This window comes from Balaenoptera physalus (assembly GCF_965194825.1).
Source record: "Balaenoptera physalus genome assembly, chromosome: 9".
In the NCBI taxonomy this organism is placed as follows: domain Eukaryota; kingdom Metazoa; phylum Chordata; class Mammalia; order Artiodactyla; family Balaenopteridae; genus Balaenoptera; species Balaenoptera physalus.
The window spans coordinates 38,854,270-38,879,666 of record NC_138888.1 but is presented as its reverse complement, the minus strand read 5'-3'; the positions used below and the strand labels follow the sequence as shown (position 1 = coordinate 38,879,666).

Sequence of the window (25,397 nt, the reverse complement as noted above, 5' to 3'; positions counted from 1 at the left end):
AGTTGACAGAAACATTTTAATGAATTCTAAAGTCCAGGTAGTCCACAGAAGCCAAATGAATTTGAAAACTTATTCAATGTGATTTAATGTGATTTTTCTTTTGAAAAGCCAAAGGAAATAAATCCTTGATGAATTTTTTAACCTTAGTTTACTTATCTGAAATGTGAGGGTTTGAAGGATTTTCTTGATATATTTATGTAAAAATATCTAATTTCTGATATTAGGAATTTGTCTCAAATTTAAGAGGAGAAATGATTTTGATTTCATTCTTGACAAAATTATTGCTACTTCTGATTTCAACTATTTATTATAATAAATAACACATATTATAATATTATAATATATTAAAAGCCGAAGAGTGGGGGGGAACAAAAATTAAAATTATTAGCACTGTGAGCTCTGACAGAGGTCCAACATCACTTCAAATGCTTTTACTCTACTCTGATGTAGCATTTTTCTCAAGCATATTCTAGAATGATATATTTATTATATAGCTACATTAAAAAAAAGAAAATGCATTAGTTATGGCATTATGGTTTATAACACTGAAATTTTAGACCTCTTGGGAGAATCAACTGTTGAAGTCGTAATATAAACGCAAGTAATTTACCTGTATTGCTGGTTTTTTGCTTTGTTTTAACATATTACTTTTCAAGCAGTAGAAATTGTTTTTGCATAAACAGAATTGTGTCACCTCTATTCTTTAAACTATGATCAGTCAGGTGGTGTTAAAACCACAAAACAAACAGAAAAAAATGTCTACCAATTGCCCTGGAAGATTTCCTTATTCCCAACAATCTTCAGCATTTCTCTTGTAATTAAGCCGTCTGTGGAGCTTTCCTGTTCTGAACTTACACTCAAAGTTTAGTTATACAAAAGAACAAAAACCCAGATTGCCACCTCACATTCTCCCTGGCACAGAAGAACATGCAAGGACAGTGAAAGAGAGCAATCGATTTAAAGGTTATTGTCGTCCGCCTGTCTGAATCCAGTGCTTTCCTCCTCATGTTGTTGTCTTTCTAAAGAAGATAATGTCAACCTCCTTCATTTTTTTTTACCTTGCTCCACTGTCTTGGTTGTTTTCTCTTCCTTCTTTCCAGGTACAGCTGCAAAGCAGAGATAAGGTTTAAATAAAATTCCAGATGTAAATGCTGCTTCTGCTCAAAAAGGCATTTTGTAACTCATTCAATGACAAAATTTTCTTCTAAACAACCTATTTTAAAGCTTTTTCAATATTTCTCACTTCTCTAAAATCCAACTGAAACCTACTATTATAAATCTACTCTTAAAGAATTAGAGAAAAAAATAATCCCTTGCCCTCTTCTTACTAGTCTTTGCACACAGTTTTCTATCTTGTTCTTTTATACTCTGCTTTGATAAACAAGCTCTATGAAGAATTCCGCTTGACAGGATTATGATTAATCGCCTTACATTCCAGGTAATTGCTGGAGCCACTTAGCGTCTTGAAAATGTCAACTAGATGCTCCTTTAAATTCAAGCTTAATGTTGCTTAATCAACTCAAAGGACAGTGTAGTCATGCTTGAGATTTGCTTAAATATTAAATGAAGTCATTCCAAATCACAAGTAACCAAAAAAGAAATAAGAATTATCACTTAGGTGCTGTTTCCCATGAACTACTGAGATCTAACTACTCTCGGTGGAGTATTATCTGCTTATCTTGTTATACATCCAAGAAATAGAAATGATTCATACAAAATCAGTGTACTGAAATAACTGATTCAAGTAAGGATCTTCAGAGGACATTAGCAACTATTAGATGAAGGATGAATGGGGAACTGGATATTGCCGTCATACCCAGGTATCACCCCCAAGAGTTGCATGGGGAAAACTGCAACTTGGAAATGAAGAAATGTGATTGTCACCAACTTAACCCACTGAGGAAACTTAGAGCCACTCATTCACAATAGGACATCCAGACATTCTGTGCTTCCTCATGACATGCAGTGTGATGTACAACTGTATCACCTCTGAAGTATTCTTGCCAAAGCAGCCAACTGGAATCAAGTTAAGCCAAAGGTTAAGCTTTCAGGTTAATCAAATATATGATATAGAGAACATATTAAATAATATTCTGAAGAAACAATTACATAAATCAAGTGTCTACAGAGTAAATGATCATGACCTTTTCAAAAAGTTAATGACATGAACTAGAGACAGAGCAAGGGAAAAAATGACTTTTTTATATAAAACTTGCTAAATTCACTCAGTTGTAATAGTTCATCTGTATATTCTTTTGAATTTTTCAAGCAGATAATTTCACCTGTGAATAGTTTTATTTTTTACTTTTTTATTCTTGTACTGATTAATTCTATTTCTCACCTTACTGCACTGGTTAGAATATCCAGTACAATGCATAATAGAAGTGCTGATAGCAGACATCCTTGTCTTGTTCCAATTCTCAGGGAGAAATCTTTCCATTTTTCTCCATTGAGTATAATAATTGCTAATGGTTTTAATTTTAATTTCCCTAATAATTAGTGATGTTGAACATCGTTTCAAGTACCTGTTGGCCTTCTATATGCCTTCTTTGGAAAATTTCTATTCAGCTCCTCTGCCCATTTATTAATTGGGTTTTCTGGTTTTCTGTTGTTGAGGTGTATGAGTTCTTTATATTTTTTTGATATTGACCCCTAACTGGATATATGATCTGCAAATATCTTCTCACACTCGGTGGTAGGGCAGGTTGCATTTTCATTTTTTTGATGGTTTCCTTTGCTGTTCAGGAGCTTTCTAGTTTGATGAGTCCCATTTATTTGTTTTTTCTCTTGTTTCCCTTGCCTGAGGAGACACATCCTGAAAGATATCGCTATGTATGACGAATGTCAAAGAGCATACTGCCTATATTTTCTTCTAAGAGTTTTATGGTTTCTGGTCTTACATTCAAGGCTTTAATCCACTTTGGGTTCATTTTTTTGTGGAAGGTATGAGGTACTGTTCTAGTTTCATCTTTTTGCATGTGGCTCTCCAGGTTTCTTTGCTCCTTTTTTGTAAAATTTTCCACATATGTGTGTGTTTATTTCTCGGCTCTCAATTACATTGCACTGATCTATGTATCTGTTTTTCTGCCCATACCATGCTGTTTTAATTACTATAACTTGGTAATATAGTTTGAAACCAGTGCATATGATACCTCCAGCTTTATTCTTTTTTCTTAGGATTGCTTTAACCATTCAGAATCTTTTGTAGTTCCATATACATTTTAGAATTTTTTGTTCTATCTCTGTGAAAAACATCCTTGGGATTTTGATTGGAATTGCATTGAATCTGTAAATTGATTTAGATAATATGGACATTTTAGCAATGTTCATTCTTCCAATCCATGAGCACAGAATATACTCACTTTTTTTGACTGTCATTTGCTTGGAGTATCATCTTCCATCCCTTTACTTTAGCCTATGTTTATATTTAGAGCTGAGGTGAGTCTCCCAGAGGTAGGATATAGCTAGGTCTTGTTTTTTAATCCATCCATCCACTCTGTGTCTTTTGACTGGTGAATTCAATCCATTGACATTTAGGATAATTATTTACAGAGGAGGACTCAGTTCTGCCATTTTATCTTTTGTTTTCTGGGTGTCCTCTTTTCCTTGTGTTTCTGTCTGCCATTTTGGTTTGATGGTTTTCTATGATGTTTTGTATCTTCTCTGGCTTTCTGTCTTTGAGTTTGCTAATTCTCTCTTCCATATCATATTCTCTTTTCCCAATGCTTTCTAATGCATTCTTCATCTCATTTATTCAATTCTTCAGCTCCAGAATTTCTGTTTGGCTCTTTTTTAGAGTTTCAATTACTTGAAGTATTCCTTCTGTTCATTAATTCTATTCCTAAGCTCATTGAACTGCCTTTCTGAGCTTTTTTGTAGTTCATTCAGTTTCTTCAGTCAGTTAGATTGCAATATTCTGTGACTTTAAGTTTGGTTTCTGGAGAATTATTTTCTTTTTTTGATACTGTGTTACTGTGGTTCTTCATGGTGCTTGATGTGTTGTTCCTCTGCCAGTGCGTTTGAAGTAGCGAATAACATTCTTGTTCAGGTAAAGCTTTTTTTTTTTTTTTTTTAATCCTAAGGATTCAACAGGTTAGAAATTAGAAGGCTTTCTTTTGTTTTCCAGTAGGTGGCACTATAGAACAAGTTTTTGGTTTCTCTCACCTGTGCTGCCTCTGGTTTTATTTGAGAGTCAGCATTTTCTGCCCTCCACCACCTCTATCAGAGGTGTCACCCAGTGCCCTTGTTACTGTTGCTTGTGCCTCTGGGGTAATTGGTACCTTGCTGCTGTTGGTATTGCTGGCACCACCACCTGGGGCATCAGGATGGTGGGTGCTTCTGCCACATCTGGGCTCTCCTGATTTGCAGGCTCCAAGGGGTGGGTGGGGTGCAGTTGGAGTTGCAAGTGCCTCTATATCAGGTATTGTCAGATTTGTGGGCTTCAGCACTGCAGGCAGGGAACAGGGGGCTGGAGTCGTGGATGGCTCTGTGGCTGGAGGAACTGGGTCCCGGTTATCTGTGGCCACGGGCACCACTACATTCAGGAGGCTAGAGTCCTATGTATTGCTTCCCTTGCTGCTTTTGGGTTCTCTGGGGCTGCAGGCTTCGCTGCCACAGCCAGGGGACCACGACTGCAGGGACTGCCTCCACTGTTTCCCCAGTTCTACCTCCTCGATGTGTTCCCGTCCATCCACCTTTAGATGTACAGATATGTGGAATTCTCTGGCATTCTGATGGGTTGGGCAGAGGCTTTCTGTTGAGTTGTTAATGTTTCACAGGTTGTAGATTGAAGGGGAGAGAAAAGGAAGCATCTTATCTGCTGTGATGCTGACATCGCTTGCTTCATTCTAGGCTCTTATTTCACTATGTTTTCCTCGAAGACTCAATTCTTTCTTTCCCCTTAACACCACTCAACATATGCCCATTAGTTATAGGGGCTTGCCTGGGTAGTGAGGCTTCCATGGAATTGGGGTATGTTAGAATTCTGGTAAAGAGTGGAGAGTGGTAAGGAAATATTGTGCAGTTTGAAATATCACCCATATGACACATACATTACTTCTGGCATATACATCTATAGGATTAGCATGACAAACTCTTATTTCCAAGGATGTAAGAATGTAATGTTACCTGCCCAAGGGTTATTGCCTGGAGATGTCAATGACTGAAACAATGGAATAAATCACTGACTGTGGAAGACAAAGTCTTAAATCTTGGATACATATTCAGGTGGAGAGACAGGAAAGAGAGGCTTCTCATCACTTCTCAGACAATGCTAACAACTCAATCTATTCACAAGGCCATCTTTTCCGGCTATCATTTTCCCTGAATCTTACTTCTAGTAAATTTGGAATTATAAACAATATGGTATTATTGTAGCATACAAAATATCTGAAGATGAAGCTGGAAAAGGATATAGGAGCCAGATCTTGGAGGACTCTTACATCATTTTAACAAGTTTGGACTTTATTTTATAAAAAACTGGGAAAAAAATAGAGTTTTAAATTAAGTGTGGTTTATTCAGTTTTATGACTTTGATAATTTATGTTGAGGGGGTTCTGCTAGGATGAATAGTAGTGAAATAAAAATAAAGATGTGAGGACAGTGTTTAGATCATTACAGTGGTTCAAGAAAAAGATAATGAAGGTTTGAATTAACATAGAAGTCATAGTTATGAATAGGAGGAAGTAAACTCAAGAAATATTTAGGAAACAAAATCAGCAGAACTTGAAGATTCTTTGAATAATCACCTGAAGGCTAGAAAGAGAAAATTAATCACCCTCAGATTTCTAGGGAAGTGGAGGGTGGATTGTGGTTTCACCAATGATAATTAAAAGCAAGCTGGGAAAAGGAAATGAAGAGTATAAGTTAAGACACATTGAATTTAAAGGTGTTTATTTGACGTTTGAATATACAAGCCTGAAATTTTCAGGGAAAAGCTCTTTGCCAGAGAAGTCCTGAAATGAAGACATAGAATTGGAGATCTTCAGGATAAAAGGCAGAGTTTCAACCTTGAGAGTGTACATATCTCACGAAGAGAGGGTATAGAATGAGAAGTTCAGAGGATTAATGATGGAATCTGGGGAACACCAATAATTAAGGGGAAGCAAAGAAAAAACACACAAAGAAGTCAGAAATAAAGCTCAGAGAATATGGTGAGAACTAGGAGACTGTTGTCATGCTCACCCAACAGTAGAGAAGCTTAGAGAAAAGACAAAGTGGTAAATGCCACTGAGACATCTAATAATGTGAGGACTGGAATGATAATGTCTTCAGCATTAGCCCTATTATTGGAAGCACAGTAGAAACAGAAGCTTCATCTTTGTGGGAGATAAGAAGCAGTGTTAAGACTCCAACATCCAGAAGACTGGCTAAGATATAGAGGAGAGAAAATAGTAGAGAGAGATATGGGAATCTAGAAAAAAGTAATTTTAAACTGAGAATAATATTTCCAAAATGAGGAATAAAGTCAATAAGGTGAAAGAACATAATGCCACAAGATAGCATGGATGACTGATCAAGAAGGACCCAAATGGAGAGACTGGTCTTGAAGAGGAGGATAAACACTTTACCTCGGAGATTAAAACAGAAATGGATATAGACTAAACAAGAACCTCAAGCTACTATCCTATTTATCGTTTTATTCCTAACCGATATTCTTCAGCATCATTGCCTGTATCTTTCACTTCGTCATCCCTCAATCAATCTGTCATCATTTAGCTTTTAGTTGTGCCACTCTCCAGAAAATTCTCTTTTGAAAATCATTAATAATTATCTAGTTGACAAATCCAATGACTTGGTGACAACCACCTTGTCACTGAAAGGGTTTATTTTCCTTGGTTACTATGAAATTATAACAATTACATTTTTTTAACCTCTGATCTTTCTAGTCACTATTTTCTGCTTTTTCTCTTTGACTCTCCTTGCTTTTCTTCCTGCAAATGTTCTCTAGCATTCCATCCCAGACCTGTCCTCTCTCGAGAACATCCCTTCATGAAAAAGCTCATGGATTCTTACTGTTTCCACCATTAACCCACGCAGAGGACACCCACAGATATATCTCCAGTCTTGTCACTCTCTGGAGCTCTAGTTTGACATTTAGAGCTACCTACTTGCTACTTGCATGTGCCACAGCACTATAATTTAAATATGTCTAAAATTAATCCTGTCTTCTCTCACCAAACTTTTTTTTATCTTTCTTCTTCATTTTTATGATAAATACCAACAATATTCTTCTAGCATCCAGTCTGAAAACTTATTATTGTCATTAAATAATTTCTGACTTTTTCCCTTCCAAAGCTGGTCGATTGTCAAATTCCACTGAATCTACTTTATAATAGTGCTTATAAAATATCCCTTCTTTCCAATCTCATAACTAATATCAGGTCCTAATGCACGTTGCCTACATTATTGCCAAAGCTTCCTAACTATCCTGCCCTTTCCTAAAGCAAATACCTGACTGTTATTTCCTATACTTACAATTTTTCATTGACTCCCTATTGCCCATGCAGTAGAGTCCAATTTTAAAATCAGGCCCCTTTACTGCATTATTAGCACAGGTTGTACTAATTCATACTGTGTTTTTGAGACTCTTGTTATTCCTCATACACATCCTGCAATTTCCCACCACTTTGCCTTCCTCTGTTACCTATGCCCAAGATACACTTCCAACTAATTATTACATAACAAAATTCTATCTGTTATTTAAGGCTTGACTCTAAAGTCACCTTGTATAATAAATGTTTTGCTTTTCCTCAGGTAAGAATAATTTTTAAACTCCTACGGCTCTTTATCTGTATTTATCTCTTTACCCTATTGGCTTTCAAACATGAACTATGATTATATGGAAAACCTTTAGCTGATAGCAAAAAATGAGGTCCAAACAACTCAGGGACTCAATAAGGATTCATATTTTTCCCTATCTTTAACTGCTCAAGAATAGTATTAACATCTGAATATTTCCTTAAGTTTTCACATAGTATGTGATCCATAAATATATGTTGAATGAAAGTGAAAATGATTTGAAAGCTGCAAATCAAATATAAAACAGTAAGAGGATTATCATATTGATGGTTAAATACTATATATCTCCAAAGAAAATATGACTTAAAAGCAGGCTTAAGATCAAATAATTATACTACATATAAATTGGCACACTGTAATTAATTTAAAATATTAAATTATTTTTTAACTTTGAAAATTTTAAAACAATCAGAAAATCAGTAATTTCCACTTAACATTGCACACATGGTTCCTAATTCAAGCCTCAATGTAGAATAACAATTTGCAGTATCTTAAAAACAAATAAAGAAAACCCAAATCACTTTCTTATTCTACTTATTTAAAAGGGACTAAAAGGTGGACATCTTGTAACATATACTGAGTTTTGTGGAGATTAGGGACTGGTTACTAAATGTATGATGAAGTAATATATATTTTCATGTGTGATTGATTGTCAGTGAGGAGGAGGAGAAATGAAAACTACTTGACAAATGAGAAGCGTCTCCTTTGACTTTTATATGTAACTTGTCAAATTGGTAAAGCTCTACCTGAGTTTCAAAATATTTATGATGGCTTTGGAAGGAACACTTGTTTCTGTTCATTCTACAGTTGAGAGGAAACCTAATATGCAGAGTCATATTTAAATTAATGATTGAGGTATGAGATCTAAGACTAACTAGAGTCAAAGTAATTAATGCCAATAGTTTAATTTCATAAAAGGTTATTTCTCTCCTTACATTTCACTCCAAGCCTAGCAATCAGGTCTACTTAATCCCAACCAATATGTCTGGCCTTACTCTAAACTCAGAGACCATTCTTGGTTGAATATTCCAGTGAATTCACTAACTGATGGTTCAATATCAATTCAGTATCTCTGCTCACTCCAATTTGACTTGATTAAACTCCAAATTATGTGTGCTTGTATTTCTGCCCTAATATCTAGCCTCCAAGTGATTCAGAGTCTGTGCATGGGTCAGTTACTGGTTATTGAATCTTTTCTTTTTAACTCTGTCTCCAGACCATCTTCACGATCAAGGATTCCCTGAGGCTCAGTATCTGAAATCTAATTCCAGATGAAACCCATATATTGCTATTTGGACATCCACTGGTCTCACCTATGGCTGAAGATTCTAAACACAATTTTGTCTCACTTTTGTTCTTGCTTTCAACACATACAGATGTCCTGACCTTATATTCACTTACTAGATCCATATACCCTGTATCCATGCCTAGATTATGACTTCCTCTGAATCTGTATTTAGACTCGTAGCCTTGTCATTGATACCATGGCATTATCCATCCTGAAGCACCCAGGTTTTACCCACACATTCCATTTAATGTTGACAAGCAAAATTGATTTCAAAATAAGACACCATAAAAGAATGAGATATATTAATATGGACTTCCAATAAATTCATGGCTCTGCCACTTATGGAAAAACTGATACCTAGTAAAAGATGTCAATGAAACATGTATCGTGATCACTTACCTCAAAAATGACATCACAAATATTACATTACTAAGAAAAGAACTATCGAGGAGACAGATTTTATTCCTATCTACTATAAATTCAGAATAATAAATAGAGCTGTATTTGAAAAAGGGAACCAATTAATCTCAATAATTCAATTGCTTCTAATTAAGTATTATCTTACAGTACAGTTTATATTTTCCTTTAAGTATCATTTAATTTTTTGTCTTTCATTAGACATACGTATGTGTGTACTAATTTATACATTAATTTGTATAACTAATGTATATTAATTTATATTTTAATTTATTAACTAATATATAAATTTATATCCATGTATTCATTTATATCCATATATATGTTACTTGGGATTGAGAATGTGGATATGTAGCATATATATTTTATAACTCCCTATAGTCCTGATATATATTCTCTTATAGAGCATATGCAATAAGAGATTTTTTAAGGAGAAAAATGTTATGCCATTTTAGTGGCGTGTATGTGAAAGGGTACTCCTGTTGTGTGTGTGTGTGTGTGTGTGTGTGTGTGTGTGTGTGAGTGTATGTTGAGGATAGGGTTGTTAAACTGTGTCTTGAGATTCTTCCAAAGACATTGAATACATTACTGATTTCATTTCTATTTGTAAAACAGAATCACAAATTTCAAAATTGTTCCAGTTTGTTTTGAATAGAGAATATGTAAATTTTTCATCATATTGAATATTTTTAACATGTATTAGTGTTCTTAAAGATATTCTTTAGAGTGTCTACTGAGAGGAGTCAATATTCACATAATAGTTGCTTCTGATTAGACATGACAAGAGGAATAGCTTTGAAAACTTAAATTCAAACTTAAATTTGATACTATTCTTGCACAAAGTGAACATTGTTCATGTAAGTTCTACTAGTCAAAGTTTTGTTTGCTTAAACACTAACCTTATAGATCAGTATATTGAATTTGAATGCTCTCCAGATGACTGGGATCCCATTGAGCTTACACAGCAGCATTTCTTCAATTTTTCAAAAACTAACTTACAATTGGACTATAATTACTAGCTTTAGTTTATGACCCTAAAGGAATAAAACTATTGGCATTAGAGCACTGAAGACAAAGCCTTGTTAACATAGGTACTACAAATCTTGTGCAAAGTGGGTTTCCGTATCAGTGAAATAGTAAAATCAATAAATAGAGCTCTTCTATAAGCACTAAACAATACATTGAGTTAGAAACCTTAGCATAAAGAAGTTATAGTCAGGGCATCTTTTTCTTTAAGCTGCACTTACATTTTTTAGTTGAGGCAGCACCAACCTCTTCTTTGGCTCGTTCAGTTTCTGTAAATTCAGAGATTGAAGAACGAGAAACGGATATCAGACATGCGAGGTCAATATCTTATAGTATTCTAAGTCAGACAAGACTAAAACTGCCCAAAGGATAAAACGTATGTGGCACCTGAGAGCAAAGCAAGCAGCAGAGAAAACCACACTAGAATGAGCTTGAATTTTTTTGTAACTAATGAACTTCCTTAAATAACAATACAGAAATTCTCTTTCAAGATACAATTCTGGTGGTACTAAATTTTATGCTTATATAAGTAGTGACCATAAAAAAGGCGGCTTATTCCACAGAATTACACTGGAATACTAATTTATTAGTTTATAGTCAAATCTTAAATGATGCATAAATTGTGGGGAAGAGCACTTGAAAGGCCTTCTTTGTTTAGCCTTTAACTATGGGGATGCCAAGCCATAATTGACCTCAATCAATTTGCTTTATATTATATAATATTAGCCATAATGTTACAGAAAATTCCACTTGAATATTGCTTTGAAGAGAGAGAAAAAGAAAAAAAATTTAAAAGGCCAAAATGGCTTCTTGGAGTTTCTCTGAATATCTAGTGTGGAAGGTAGGAAGATAGGAGAGCTCTTCCAAAAACATAATCTGAAATGCTGGTCCTAGCGCAAAATGTTAGACCTCAAATCAAGGCTAATTAAAGTGGAAGTTTCTTTGATCCATACGAAAATTAGAAAATGACAATGAGCTGGTGAATTTTTACAAAGTTTATTTACTCATTTTATTAGCTTTTGATTATTCAAGGCTGTTGCCCTTGGACATCTGTATTTGTGTTTTTCGTTTTATTCTTACGAGTACGTGTATATAATCCCTGTTACTCATACGCACTCACTCAGCAGCTGAGGCTCTAGGAACAACCAGTAAACGGGGGTCTTCATGCCCCCTTGTCCTCCCTGTGCCATAGACCTTGGGCTGTGAGAGAGATCAGATGTCAGGACACCTTCACATCACTTTCAGGTTTTAATTTCACCATATTAGATACCACCAGCTTCACAATTTGAGCCCAGGCAAGAAGTCAAGTAAATAAGACTTCTTCAGGCTGTTTCAAGACCTGGAGCTCCAGGACTAAGCAGATCCCTGGCTGTTATATAGCTTTGAGGAAAGACTTTAGACCAGTGGTTCTCAAAATTGGCATGCATCAGAGTCACTCAGGAGGGCTGTTAAAACACAGATATGGGCCTGATTCAGTAGGTCTGGGGCATGTCCTAAGAATTTACATTTCTAGCCAGTTCCCAGGTGATGCTTATGCTGCTGGTCTTGGCCATATTTTGGAAACTAATTACCACACTTCCCCTAATATGCAATCAGGACTAATGTCCCTGAAATCCCCAACCTTGTTCACCTCAGGTACTACCATGAGTCTAGGCTTCCAGCAGAAAACAGTCTATATGGCTTTGTATTTCTCCTAAAAACAGACTCTTTTCCAAAGTCCTTCCACTGAGTCATCTCTTTATCATAGCACACATCCCTAAATTCTCAGCCTCTTCTCAAAATGTGCACTTTCCTTTCTTCCTTTAACCAAACTAGTTCCCTAAGGACACTACATGCCCTACAAATGGTTTTCCAAAATAGAGACAGTTTATTTTTCCCTTATATACCAAAGTGTCTGGAAGTGACGTATATTTACTTCTGCTTTTTAACTAAATTAATAAATGCTGTTTATGACTTCTCTTTACTTCTTATTACTTCTGATGGATTGTTATCTCTTTGCTTCCTCCAAATCTCAGCTTTTGAAGTCCACAGTATCAGGCTGCACCCGACTCTGTCTTGCTCTATTGCTGCCATTAACCAGCATTATGCCTGTGTCCCATTAATTATTGAATATTTCTATACATAGTTATCTGCTCCACTATTACTACTGTGATTTTTCATTAGGAACCACTCTCAACCCAGGCTTCACACTAGACTAAGCTGGGGAGTTTTTATAAGCCTGTGAGATTCAGACGTAGTAGATCTGGGGAGGACTACAGAGCTTTGAGATTCTGAGTTAATGAGTCTGGGATAAGGTAAGCCTGGCTATTTGTCTATTCGTAAGCTTGTCAAGATACTCTATTATTTAACCAGGATTGGGAGTCACTTATAGACACAGTCCATACAACCATGAGATCTCTCATTTCCTTGACCTTCTCACTTTTGAAAACTGGAGACCCCACTTCTCTGATCACTACCAAGAAAAAGGATCTTGGACTTTTTCTTTGCTGCCAAGACTTTGATTTCAAAATTCCTATTCCCTGGCACCACTCTTCCTGTTATAGTTCTCTTACTCAAGAACCTCCTCTAAGTAGTTTCTGACCCCATCAATACTTTCATTCCTTTGATCTTACCAGTTTCTCAATGCTCCAGATCTTCCTTATGTCCTCACTTTTCTTCTTTCAAGCTTATATTTAAATAAGCCATGGTTAACTCATTCACTTATTGTTTGTTTTCATAGTCATCTGGTATATTAAGTTTCTAGGGCTGCCTTTAAGTTATTAGGTGGCTAAAAACAACAGAAATTTATTCTTTCACAGTTCTGGAGGCTAGAAGTCCAGCATTAAAGTGTTGCCAAGGCCCTCTGAAACTTGCTCTGAAGGCTCTTGGGAAGAATCCTTCCTTGCCTCTTCCTAGCTTCTGTTGGTTGCCAGCAATCTTTGGCATTCCTTGGCTTGTAGCTGCATCACTCCAATTTCTCCCATTATGTTCATACGGCTGCCTTCCTTCTGAACGTGTCTGTGTCTCTAAATCTCCCTCTCCTTAAAAGAGCACCAGTCATTGGATTTAGGGCCCATTCTAATCCAGTGTAGCCTCATCTTACCATGATTACACCACTAAAGACCATTTTTTGAAATAAGCTTGCATTCACAGGTACTGTGCTAGTTAGGATTTCAACATATCTTTTGAGGGGATGCAATTCAATCCACTACATGTGCCAAAACACCAAACCTACGCTCTGCCTGCCACCTGAGCCGCCATCCAAACCGGAGGAAGGCCCCCACCCTGCTGCAGATCTGACTTCAAACGTCTAGTCACAGTGTTTAACAGAGTGCTCAGCGCTGAGCAGCAATACTACCACAGACCTACTGAAGCTACTCTCTCATTTTTCTAGACAAGTGGTTCATGAATACCCCTCCTTTCTCAAACTTCCAACATCCTGTAACATAAAAGCAAGTTGCTGTTGGGATCTTCATAGAGAAAGTAGAAGCAGACTAGGCTATCTCATCTTTTCACCACCTCACCAGCACATAGCAGCACCATTTGTCTTCTTTCCAGACCCATAGGATCATCATTCCCTGTTTAATACCAATTCCTCCAAATTTGCCCTGCATCCCAACTCGTTTTGCATAGACGATGACGTTAAACTTGCAAGTACTGCTTCTATCTGCTACTCCATCTGCTTTCCACTTCACTGATGCTTTCACATCAGCTCAGAAACATAAAATGTCACCGTTTATAACTTCAGACCACCGCGGCCTTCACTCCTACGTGTCCCCTACCTCAACTACCTCATCTCTCTGTGGTCCACCATGGTCTCCAGAGAGCTGCTATGCTCAGTGTCACCACTTCTATCTTCTCATTCTCTATTTTTTAAGATTGTTTAATTGTGAAAGATATAATATAAATGAAAGGCATAAAGGTATATAACATATGTGATAACATATGTGCATATTTTAATGAATGGCAATAAAAAATGCACATCTTTGTAACCCCCTGTAAACTTAAGTAATAAAATATCACCAAAGACTTTGAAACCTCTTACTTGTTCTATTACCACTGCATACCTCTCTCTTCATCTCAGAATTATCACTGTCCTGTATTTTGTATTAATAATTTCTTTATTTTCCTGTACATTTTTTATTACATGAATTTATCTCTAAACAAAGGTAAGGCCATTTTTTACAGATTGAATTATATTGTTTAGTGATATAACTATATAAATTGACTTATACTTCTTAATTCTTATAACTTGCTTCCTTTAAAACGTATGCTGAGACGCAGTGTTAAAATTGTTTAACAAGATGGCCATTAGATTTGGGTAGCTTTAGTGCCTTTGGTGGTCTACTTAAACAAACCAAAGCCAGAGTCAACCAGATTTATCTCAAATCTGAGTGATACTCAAAAGCAATTATCACAAGCTAAACAAACTATTTAGTTATTTAGCCAAATAACTAAATTTTCCCAAATAAGACAATATATGTTATAGTCAGTTAAATATATATTTTTGCTTTGCTTCCATGTATTCTCTATAAAAACCTTTGCTCTACCCCCCAATGGTGGAGTGCCCCTCATGATTTATCGGTTTTTTCACTGCCCTATTTGATTCATTGTTTACTTAAATAAATAGTTTAACTTTTTATACAAGCCAGGTTGATATGAGGAACTGTAGTTGATTGATTTAACTGCTGTATAGTATTCCACTTATACATATTCTACAGATTATGTATCCATTTTCCTGCCAATGGACACTAGGTCATGTCCTGTATGTGTTACTGTAAAATAATGCTGCTATGAATATTCCTGTATATGAATCCTGGTGCAATGTGCAAGAATTTTCTTAGAAGTGAAATTGCTAGGACATAGCATGTGTCTCTGTTTAACTTCTCTAGATAAAAGCCATATTTTTCCCCCAAATTTTACACTCACACCAACACTGTATGTGAGAGTTTCTATTGCTTCATATCATCACCATCACCAGAATGAACATTTTTCTCCACTTTTGGTCAATTTGATATATGTAAAATAGTACCGTGGTTTTAAGTACATTCTCATTATTACTAAGAGGTTAAATATTTTTGATATGTCTATAGGCAATTTGTGTCTTGTTTTGTTTTCTTTTTGATCCTTACTTATATCTTTTGCTCATTTTTTCTATGCATTAGTCTATCAAGTTCTTTCTCTTTTTGTTTTTTCAGTTTTAGAGTTATTTATTTTTCATTACTAACCTCTAATTACTTATATATGCTACAAATATCTTTTCCAAAATTGTAACTTGTCTTTTATCTCTTTATGGCATCTATTGATAAGTTTTAAATTTTACTGTAATCATTTTAGTACATTAGACATTTTATTTACGGCTTGAATTTATATATATAATTTTTGTGATCCAACCATACTTCAAGAAAATATATACATATATCTTCCTATACTTTTTTCTTTAAATTGATGGCTTGTTTTGTTTTTACCATTTAAGTCCCTGAACCATCTGGAGTTGATATTTTGGAATTGTACAAAGTAGGAATAAATTACATTTTTTTTTTTTGGCAATGAATACCAACTACATTAGCAACATTTTAAAATAATCTCTCTATTCTCTAACTATTGAAATGGTTACTTTTTCTTATATCAGATTTTTGCTCAAGTGGAATCATTTTAGGTCTCTTTTTGTTCCTGTTTGTCCTATTGGAAAACTTGTTTAGATCTGCACCAATACCATGCTCCCTTGAAAACACAGTTATCATGACACTGTTTTATTAATAAGACTCAGGTCACAAAGTACTTGTCTCAATAGTCATACTTCATAGTGTTATTTTGCTGTACTCATTATTATACTTTCACAATATTAAAATTTATTCCTGATTTTCTATTTGAAATTCTCTCCTCCTCCTCTCTACTTCCTAATGTCTAAACTGAACTCAGATTCTACTTCTGCAAGTTCTCATCTATATAGCTTGGATCTCTTTGAACCAAACTTGATAAATGTTCTTAAGCTCCAAACCATGACATTTTTCCAATTTTGTGCTGGCACCCAGGACACCAACCTTGGCTCTATACGTGGGATTGAATAAGAAGCACCTCTTGGCCTAACATCTAAGTCAGTCCCAGGTTTCTCACAGTCTAGTTTTCCTGGCACTTAAACCTCCCCAAACCATCCCCTGGCATTGTATCAGTACTATTTTGAGTTCTTTCAGTCAGCATCATCTGTGATTTGGGTAGTGATCATATAATTTATTATCCAAACTAAGCAGGTGAAAGAAGGTGTTAGTAATAATTATTCCAGAATAATATGAATAAATCCAGATTGCCCTAAACAACTGAGATACCTGTCATATATGTCATCGAACCTGTGGTCTAGACACACCCCCCTGATATCAGATCTACTAGTTCAGGCCCATAGATCTTTCCCCCCAGCAATTTCCATGACAGAATATTTAAACTATGTCCAAAAAGCCATGCCACTTTCTAACTAACATAAGCTGTCCCCAAATAGTCTTCTAACATCATAAAACTAAATAATTCCAAAGGGGTTTTATTTTTAAATTCTGCATACTGGCTTCTCCTGAATGATCTTGACATATATTACTAGATCAAGAGATAGATACGTGACTCACAAATTTAGGTATTGAAATGTAGTTAAGGTGATAAGCAGAGTCAGGCTTGGTGGCTGAGCATACCACAAAAATCTAGTGTAGTGCTAAAACCAAGGAATGAAAAATGTCTGACCGTTGCCATTTAATTCAAATTTAGGCCCACAATTAAAAATAACTAGACTTTGGCCCCTGACCTGGTCTTTGGTGTCTGTTTCACTCAGAATTCAAAATGACCACAGGCTGGTCAAACATGCACCTGGAATACATGATCAAAGCCCTATGGTCCTCGATATGAGGAGCGAAGTAATGTATGGCAGTGCTTCCCAAGGTTTTGAGGAATACTGGTCCTTGAAGTGTTCTTTGGAAAAAAGAGGGTGATGTGGTCAAATATATTTGCTAAGCATTGTCTACTACATTCCCTCTTGATTCACCAAGAGGAGTGTTAAAGATCTGAAATGCCCATGAATCTTGGTCTTCTTCCTCCTTGGAAATGACTAATCATATCATTAACCCCTCTGTCTCTATCCAATGTGGCAGTGGGCGTGAGGGAGTGTGTGTGCAGTGGACTGCAGGGAGGAGAACTGCGTGTATTGAGGCATTTTTGTACACACTATGATAAAGGAATCTGTGTTGACTTGCGGAAATAGTAAATCTAGGTTTGGCATCCCTGTTGGTCAAAGTCACTCTCCCTCCATCCACATAATCCCTGACAAATAACTTTACATGTGGAGGCATTACGTGCCCCTCCATAGTGCTTGCTACATCATTGAACATGAAGGGCTTCCCTTTTCTTCAAGCTCATGGTATCATGAGAACATCCACCCTGCACTGATACAGTTCCCAAACTAGTCTGTGTCCTCTAGTGTTTTTCTTACAGTGATTTTGGTTTCTTAAGACCTAGAGCAAACAGTTCCACACCACAAGTTCAATTCACATTCTTGTTATCTCCTTTAATTGAGTACTAAAGACAAATTACCTTTTACTTTTTCCATGGACTTGCTCTAGTCCTGTCAATTTCACCTATGCTTTTTAATTCAGTACCATGAAATTGTATCACATAAATACTTAATTTATGTTAATTAAACTATACATCTCACGCTCTCATTTGCTCTCATAATTTAAGATAATGTAAAATCATATCCTAAATATTCAGGTTATACACACAAAACTGTGTCCTTACTACGTGGGTGACAGAAGGAATTTTCAAGAGTATTTGTAATGATATGCCTTAGGCATTAACTTTATAAATAGCTCACTGTATATAAAAGCTATGTAAATATTCTTCTGTTGTATGATTTCAAGACCAAAAAAAAAAAAAAAACAGTTCTTATTTGGGGAAATGGATGGTCACATTGCTAGCAGAGATTTTAAATAATTTATGAATTATCTCTAAATTTTGTACTGGGAGATAATGCCCATGTCAAGTCCAAATCGTTCACCCGTACAAGGAGTTGAATATTAATTCTTTTGAAACCTTTATACTGGGTCTAAGATGATTTGGCAATCTAAATTTGTTAATTTCCTGCAAAAGATGCTGATCTCTTCAAAACTTGATTGGATAGTGTTTCATAGATAGCAGAACTTACAGGGGTTTTTTTTATTGCAAATGAATATTTTTATCTAAATGTCACATTTTTCTAGGAAGAAAATTTTCATTTTCAGAGTAATCTTCAATCTAGAGTCCTCTACCAGTTCTGCAAAATTATCAGTTTTGTTTTATATATTTTCTTGATTATGCATTTCTACAGACTAAGTATTAGCATACTAAGTACTCTGTAATATGAAGTTCTAATCAGCTTATATTCAACTAAAAATTGTCATGAAAATATAACTGGAATTTTAGATTCATGTTACACCTTTCTTTAAGGTCTACAATGTCTATGTAAACACTTCCAACTGTAATTTTTTTTAAAAGACACCAAGCTACTCAATATTATATTTTCCAATTTTTTTCTGATATATTCACCAATGATATACCCTGTCTCAAAAACCTGACAGTAAATAAAACATGCATTTGTTTTTTTGTTAGTACCATCATTAATACTTATGTAACTCTAAATCAAAAGGAAAACATAAACGTATTTACATAATGCACAGAAATGAGGTTTGATCTTAAATCTTATATACAAAGCTTAGAGAAGCTAAAAGAATATTTTTTCTAAACTCAAATATACGCCATTATGCCTAAATTTTCATGAATGGCCATCTGTTAGATACTTCATCGAATTGAGAAATACCAACAAAGAAAAAAGCATTTATCCTTTAGCGTATTGTCAAAGCCACTATTGATGCAAATGCCATGGTATACTATAGTTGTCAGTCAATATTTATTCTAAATCTGAGGATAGAAGCCTTAAAAGAAAATTATGATATTGCAAGAGCAGTACTTAATAAAATTGTTGGGGGTTTCCTTTTCATTAAAGGCACAATAACTTTCATAGTAGACAAATTATGTTGCCTCCTGGTTTGATCAAGTGATTAATCACTAGGAAAATTTTCTAATGTGTTTAAGAAACTGAAAACATCACTTATCATTCTGTAAAATGGGAAACAAAAATATAAACAACTCAAAAAAGAGGTTATGACCTGGACAAATTAACATTTACAAGTTAAAGCTCTATAGATAAATTTTAATAAGAATTGATTCACAGAAAAGACAAGGTTGAGTAATTATGCATATCAGTTTAACACAACAAATAATCAGAGCAAGAAACATTTGATAAGTCAGCCTAAAATATTAGCATTAGCACTGTCTACAGCAGAAAGTTAAATAAGTAAGCTGCTGAAACATGCTTTTTGTTTTCTCAAGTTTTAGTCAACATACTTGCTTTAACTTGTTTTTCACTTGGAGCTGTTAAGGACAAGAAATAATAAGGTCTAAGTCAGTTACAAGTCTCCTTGGGTCTCTCTAAAATAGTTTTCTAAAATGGTTTTTTTTTTTCAAAAAACTATATTATAACCTTGGAAACTAGAGAAAAATGTAGGTCTGAGGAAGAAAAAATACAACGCTGTGCCATCTTCTTTGATAAACTTTAAATATATGCCATGAACCATAGATTTCTTTTCTGATATTCATATACCTTCTCCCAACACAGAATGCTCATTCATGACTCATTCATTTTGTTTTCCATTTTAAATTATTTAAGAATCTGATTGGTTTTATATATATGCCAATGCAGTTTCCTTAAAGCCTACAAAATGGTATGAAAGGAAGGAAATGAATTGATAAATTATCCAATTGTTTCAATTCTAAAAACATAGTGAATTACAGCTAAGTTGCTACACTGTAATCACACCATGAAATGAACAGATAATGATTTCAAGAAATTTAAATTATTGTATTTTGTCAAATTTAATATTGGATAATAAAGTTTAGCTATTAAAACTCTTAAAACTATTCTATCAAACATTTAGAGAAGAGCTAACAGCCATCCTTCTCAAACTCCTCCAAAAACTGCAGAGGAAGGAACACTCCCAAACTCATGCTACGAGGCCACCATCACCCTGATACCAAAACCAGACAAAGATACTACAAAAAAAGAAAATTACAGACCAATATACTGAGGAATATAGATGCAAAAATCCTCAAAAAAGACTAGCAAACAGAATCCAACAACACATTAAAAGGATCATACACAAAGATCAAGTAGGATTTATCCCAGGGATGGAAGGATTCTTCAATATACACAAATAAATCAAAGTGATACACCATATTAACAAACTGAAGAATAAAAACCATATGATCATCTCAATAGATGCAGAAAAAGCTTTTGACAAAATTCAACACCCATTTATGATAAAAACTCTGCAGAAAGTGGGCATAGAAGGAACCCACCTCAACATAATAAAGGCCATATATGACAAACCCACAGCAAAACATCATTCTCAATGGCGAAAAACTGAAAGCATTTCCTCTAAGATCAGGAACAAGACAAGGTTGCCCACTCTCACCACTATTATTCAACATAGTTTTGGAGGTCCTAGCCATGGCAACCAGAGAAGAAAAAAGAAATAAAAGGAACACAAATTGGAAAAGAAGTAAAACTATCACTGTTTGCAGATGACATGATACTATAGGTAGATAATCCTAAAGATGCCAGCAGAAAACTACTAGAGCTAATCAATGAATTTGGTAACATTGCAGGATACAAAATTAATGCACAGAAATCTCTTGCATTCCTATACACTAACAACGAAAGATCAGAAAGAGAAATTAAGGAAACAATCCCATTCACCATTGCAACAAAAAGAATAAAATACCTAGGAATAAACCTACCTAAGGAGGTAAAAGACCTGTACTCAGAAAACTATAAGACAGTGATGAAAGAAATCAAAGATGACACAAACAGATGGAGAGATATACCATATTCTTGGACTGGAAGAATCAATATTGTGAAAATGACTCTACTACCCAAAGTAATCTACAGATTCAATGCAATCCCTATCAAATTACCAATGACATTTTTTATAGAACTAGAACAAAAAATCTTAAAATTTGTATGGAGACACAAAGACCCCCGAATAGCCAAAGCAATCTTGAGAAAGAAAAACAGAGCTGGAGGAATCAGACTCCCTGACTTCACACTATACTACAAAGCTACAGTAATCAAGACAACATGGTACTGGCACAGAAACAGAAATATAGATCAATGGAACAGGATAGAATGCCCAACGATAAACTCACGCACCTATGGTCAACTAATCTATGACAAAGGAGGCAAGGATATACAATGGAGAAAAGACAGTTTCTTCAATAAGTGGTGCTGGGAAAACTGGACAGCCACATGCAAAAGAATAAAATTAGAACACTCCCTAACACCATACACAAAAATAAACTCAAAATGGATTAAAGACCTAAATGTAAGGCCAGACACTATAAAACTCTTAGAGGAAAACGTAGGCAGAACACTCTATGACATAAATCACAGCAAAATCCTTTTTGACCCACCTCCTAGAGGAATGGAAATAAAAACAAAACTAAACAAATGGGACCTAATGAAACTTAAAAGCTTTTGCACAGCAAAGGAAACTATAAACAAGACAAAAAGACAACCCTCAGAATGGTAGGAAACATTTGCAAACAAATCAATGGACAAAGTATTAATCTCCAAAATATATAAACAGCTCATGCAGCTCAATATTTAAAAAACCAAAACAACCCAATCAAAAAATTGGTGGAAGATCTAAATAGACATTTCTCCAAAGAAGACATACAGATGGCCAAGAGGCATATGAAAAGATGCTCAACATCACTAATTATTAGAGAAATGCAAATCAAAACTACAATGAGGTATCACCTCACACCGGTTAGAATAGGCATCATAAGAAAATCTACAGGGCTTCCCTGGTGGCGCAGTGGTTAAGAATCCGCCTGCCAGTGCAGGGAACACGGGTTCAAGCCCTGGTCTGGGAAGATCCCACATGCCGCGGAGCAACTAAGCCCGTGCGCCACAACTACTGAGCCCATGCTCTACAACAAGAGAAGCCACTGCAATGAGAAGCCCACGCACCGCAATGAAGAGTAGCCCCCCTCGCTGCAACTAGAGAAAGCCCGCGCGCAGCAACAAAGACCCAACTCAGCCAATAAATAAATAAATTAAAAAAAAAAAAAAGGAAAAGAAAATCTACAAACGATAAATGCTGGAGAGGGTGTGGAGAAATGGGAACCCTCTTGCACTGTTGGTGGGAATGTAAATTGATACAGCCACTATGGAGAACAGTACAGAGGTTCCCTAAAAAACTAAAAATAGAATTACCATATGACCTAGCAATCCCACTACTGGGCATATACCCAGAGAAAACCACAATTCAAAAAGACACATGCACCCCAATGTTCATTGCAGCTCTATTTACAATAGCCAGGTCATGGAAGCAACTTAAATGCCCAACGACAGATGAATGGGTAAAGAAGATGTGGTACATATATACAAAGAAGTACTACTCAACCATAAGAAGGAATGAAATTGGGTCATTTGTAGAGATGTGGATGGACCTAGAGACTGTCATATAGAGTGAAGTAAGTCAGAAAGAGAAAAACAAATATCGTATTATATTAACGCATATATGTGGAATCTAGAAAAATGGTACAGATGAACCAGTTTGCAAGGCAGAAATAGAGACACAGATGTAGAGAACAGACGTATGAACAGCAAGGGGGGAAAGTGGAAGGGGGCGGCTGATGGGATGAATTGGGAGATTGGGATTGACATATATACACTAATATGTATAAAACGGATAACTAATAAGTACATGCTGTATAGCACAAGGAACTCTACTTCACCTTGCTGTACAGTAGAAACTAACACAACATTGTAAAACAACTATACCACAATAAAAAAAATTTTTTTTAATAAAAATAAAATCATTTAACCAAAAAAAAAAAAAACTCTTAAAACTGATTATACCCATAGTCATTCTTTATGTCTCCCCGTGTTTATACGTTTCTCTGATGTATGCTCTATTTCAGCTTTCTGCATATGTACATAAGTGAGAATATGTGTTATGGCCCAGTTATGGGAATGTTACCCCCAAACACATAATCTGTTCACTGTAAGGTAGACAAAAACATTCATTCCTTCCCAAAGGTAAGTAATGTCAATGTTAATGTGAAGTGTGAAATGTGTGATTATTTCATATTGTAAATTATTTAAAAGTCATTCATATTTATATTTTTTAAAAATATGATTATCCTATTTGATATTTCTCTTTTCATCCACTCAAACGTTTTCAAGTTCCTAAAATGTTCCTGACATTATGATAGGCACTCTGGGATAAAGATATAAAAAACAATCTTCATATTCTAATTTCTGACTATTTAAAGTGGAAAAAAGAAAAGGTAATATGATTATAAGAGTATGTTAAGTGTTTTTATATAGAAAAGAAAATGATGCTATGGGAACTAGCTGGAGAAACTCCTAAATGGATTTGGGTTTTCTGAGGAGGTTTTACAAACCTGGAAGAAGAATAAGAAATGTGGTTTCGAATCTGCAGTTTGCTGTGGTCTGTGACAGGGGTGGGAGTATAGTTGAGCTAGATTTGCATGGTTATTTACATAATATTGTAATTGCTATTTTAATGTATTGCCAATGTAAATGCTATTTCCATTTAAATAAAATATGATGGAAGGAGTGATTAATGGACATTATATGAGGTTATGACAGCTTACACACACACACACACACACAATCAGTAAAGTTCCTTGAGCAGGAGTTGCATTTATTTTCATTTGAAACAACAAATAGGGCAAGTTAAATGCCAGAAACCTTTAAGGAAATCATTTGGTATCTACACCTAATGCGTTCTTAGTTTCTGTTTGTTTGTATATGTGTTTTTCTGCTTGTCTGATTGTCAGTTCACTTTTTTCCCCTCATTCGAATATAAATTGACTGAAGACAAAATCTACTTCTACTCTCATTGCAACTCCCCTGAGTACTCAAGATGTGTCATTAAATAACATTTTGAATAGAGACAGAATATTTGCTGGAATTGAATATTTCATATTTTCAAAACAAAGCAATGTCAGATGCACTTATAATAGAAAGGGTTTTGTTTTTGTTTTTGTTTTTGCTTTCTACCCTAAACTGTAAAATAGTGCTTCTCAAACACTGCTTTGACTAATGCACTGGGGATCTTAGGAAGTTGCAGATGCTGATTCAGTAGATCTGGGGTGGGACCAGAGATTCTGTATTTCTAACAACCTCTCAGGCACTCCTAATGCTGCTGGCTCACAGAACACACATTGAGTAGCAAGAGTGTAATGTACTATTTGGCCTCCATTTTCTAACATGGCATTGGTGTTAACTGTACGACAAGAACTTGGAAAAAAGACATCTCATATGATGGAAGGGTTTCCTGCCCTTTCCAGTCATGGCCCTTACCCCCGTCTGAGGGTACATCATTAATAAACCTTGGACATCAGGTAGAAAGACCCCAGCAACCCCAGTCTGACTCACCTGAATGCTCCTTCTTTGGTGACTTTGCTGTATCAAACAAGAAAAGAAAAAAATTCAACACTTTATACCATTTGATCACATTTCATTATTCAATTGCAAGTTAATATCTTGAAATTAAGAGGATAGAGGAATTTAAAAACAGTTACCTGGTTCTACATGTTTTTCTTTCTTTTCCTGTTCTGAAACATATTATTTTTGTTATTATTATTATTCTAATTTTATGTGTCACTACTTAATTGTCCTAACACAAAGAAACATATATGTCTAGTGCTGTATTGCACCAATAATAGCTGCCATGAAAAGACTAATAGCCGACGTATATTTAAAAAGAGTTTTTCCAAT

At 35.2% G+C, this 25,397-nt stretch overlaps 1 protein-coding gene across 14 annotated transcripts in view; it reads right to left on the bottom strand.

Moving 5' to 3' along the window:
• The window catches only part of TRDN (triadin), a 376,317-nt gene that overhangs the window by 98,720 nt on the left and 252,200 nt on the right, over positions 1-25,397 (bottom strand). For 11 of the 14 annotated variants that reach the window (XM_082474630.1, XM_082474629.1, XM_082474624.1 and 8 more), the window contains 5 exons: positions 25,202-25,234; positions 25,056-25,082; positions 19,928-19,954; positions 10,753-10,800; positions 1,059-1,106 (listed from right to left, as the gene is read on the bottom strand). In XM_082474630.1, the coding sequence (XP_082330756.1) occupies positions 1,059-1,106; positions 10,753-10,800; positions 19,928-19,954; positions 25,056-25,082; positions 25,202-25,234 (183 nt within the window). Of the gene's footprint in view, positions 1-1,052; positions 1,107-10,752; positions 10,801-19,927; positions 19,955-25,055; positions 25,083-25,201; positions 25,235-25,397 lie in introns of those variants that run through there. The other 3 variants (XR_014267283.1, XR_014267284.1, XM_082474628.1) reach the window with 3 other exon arrangements.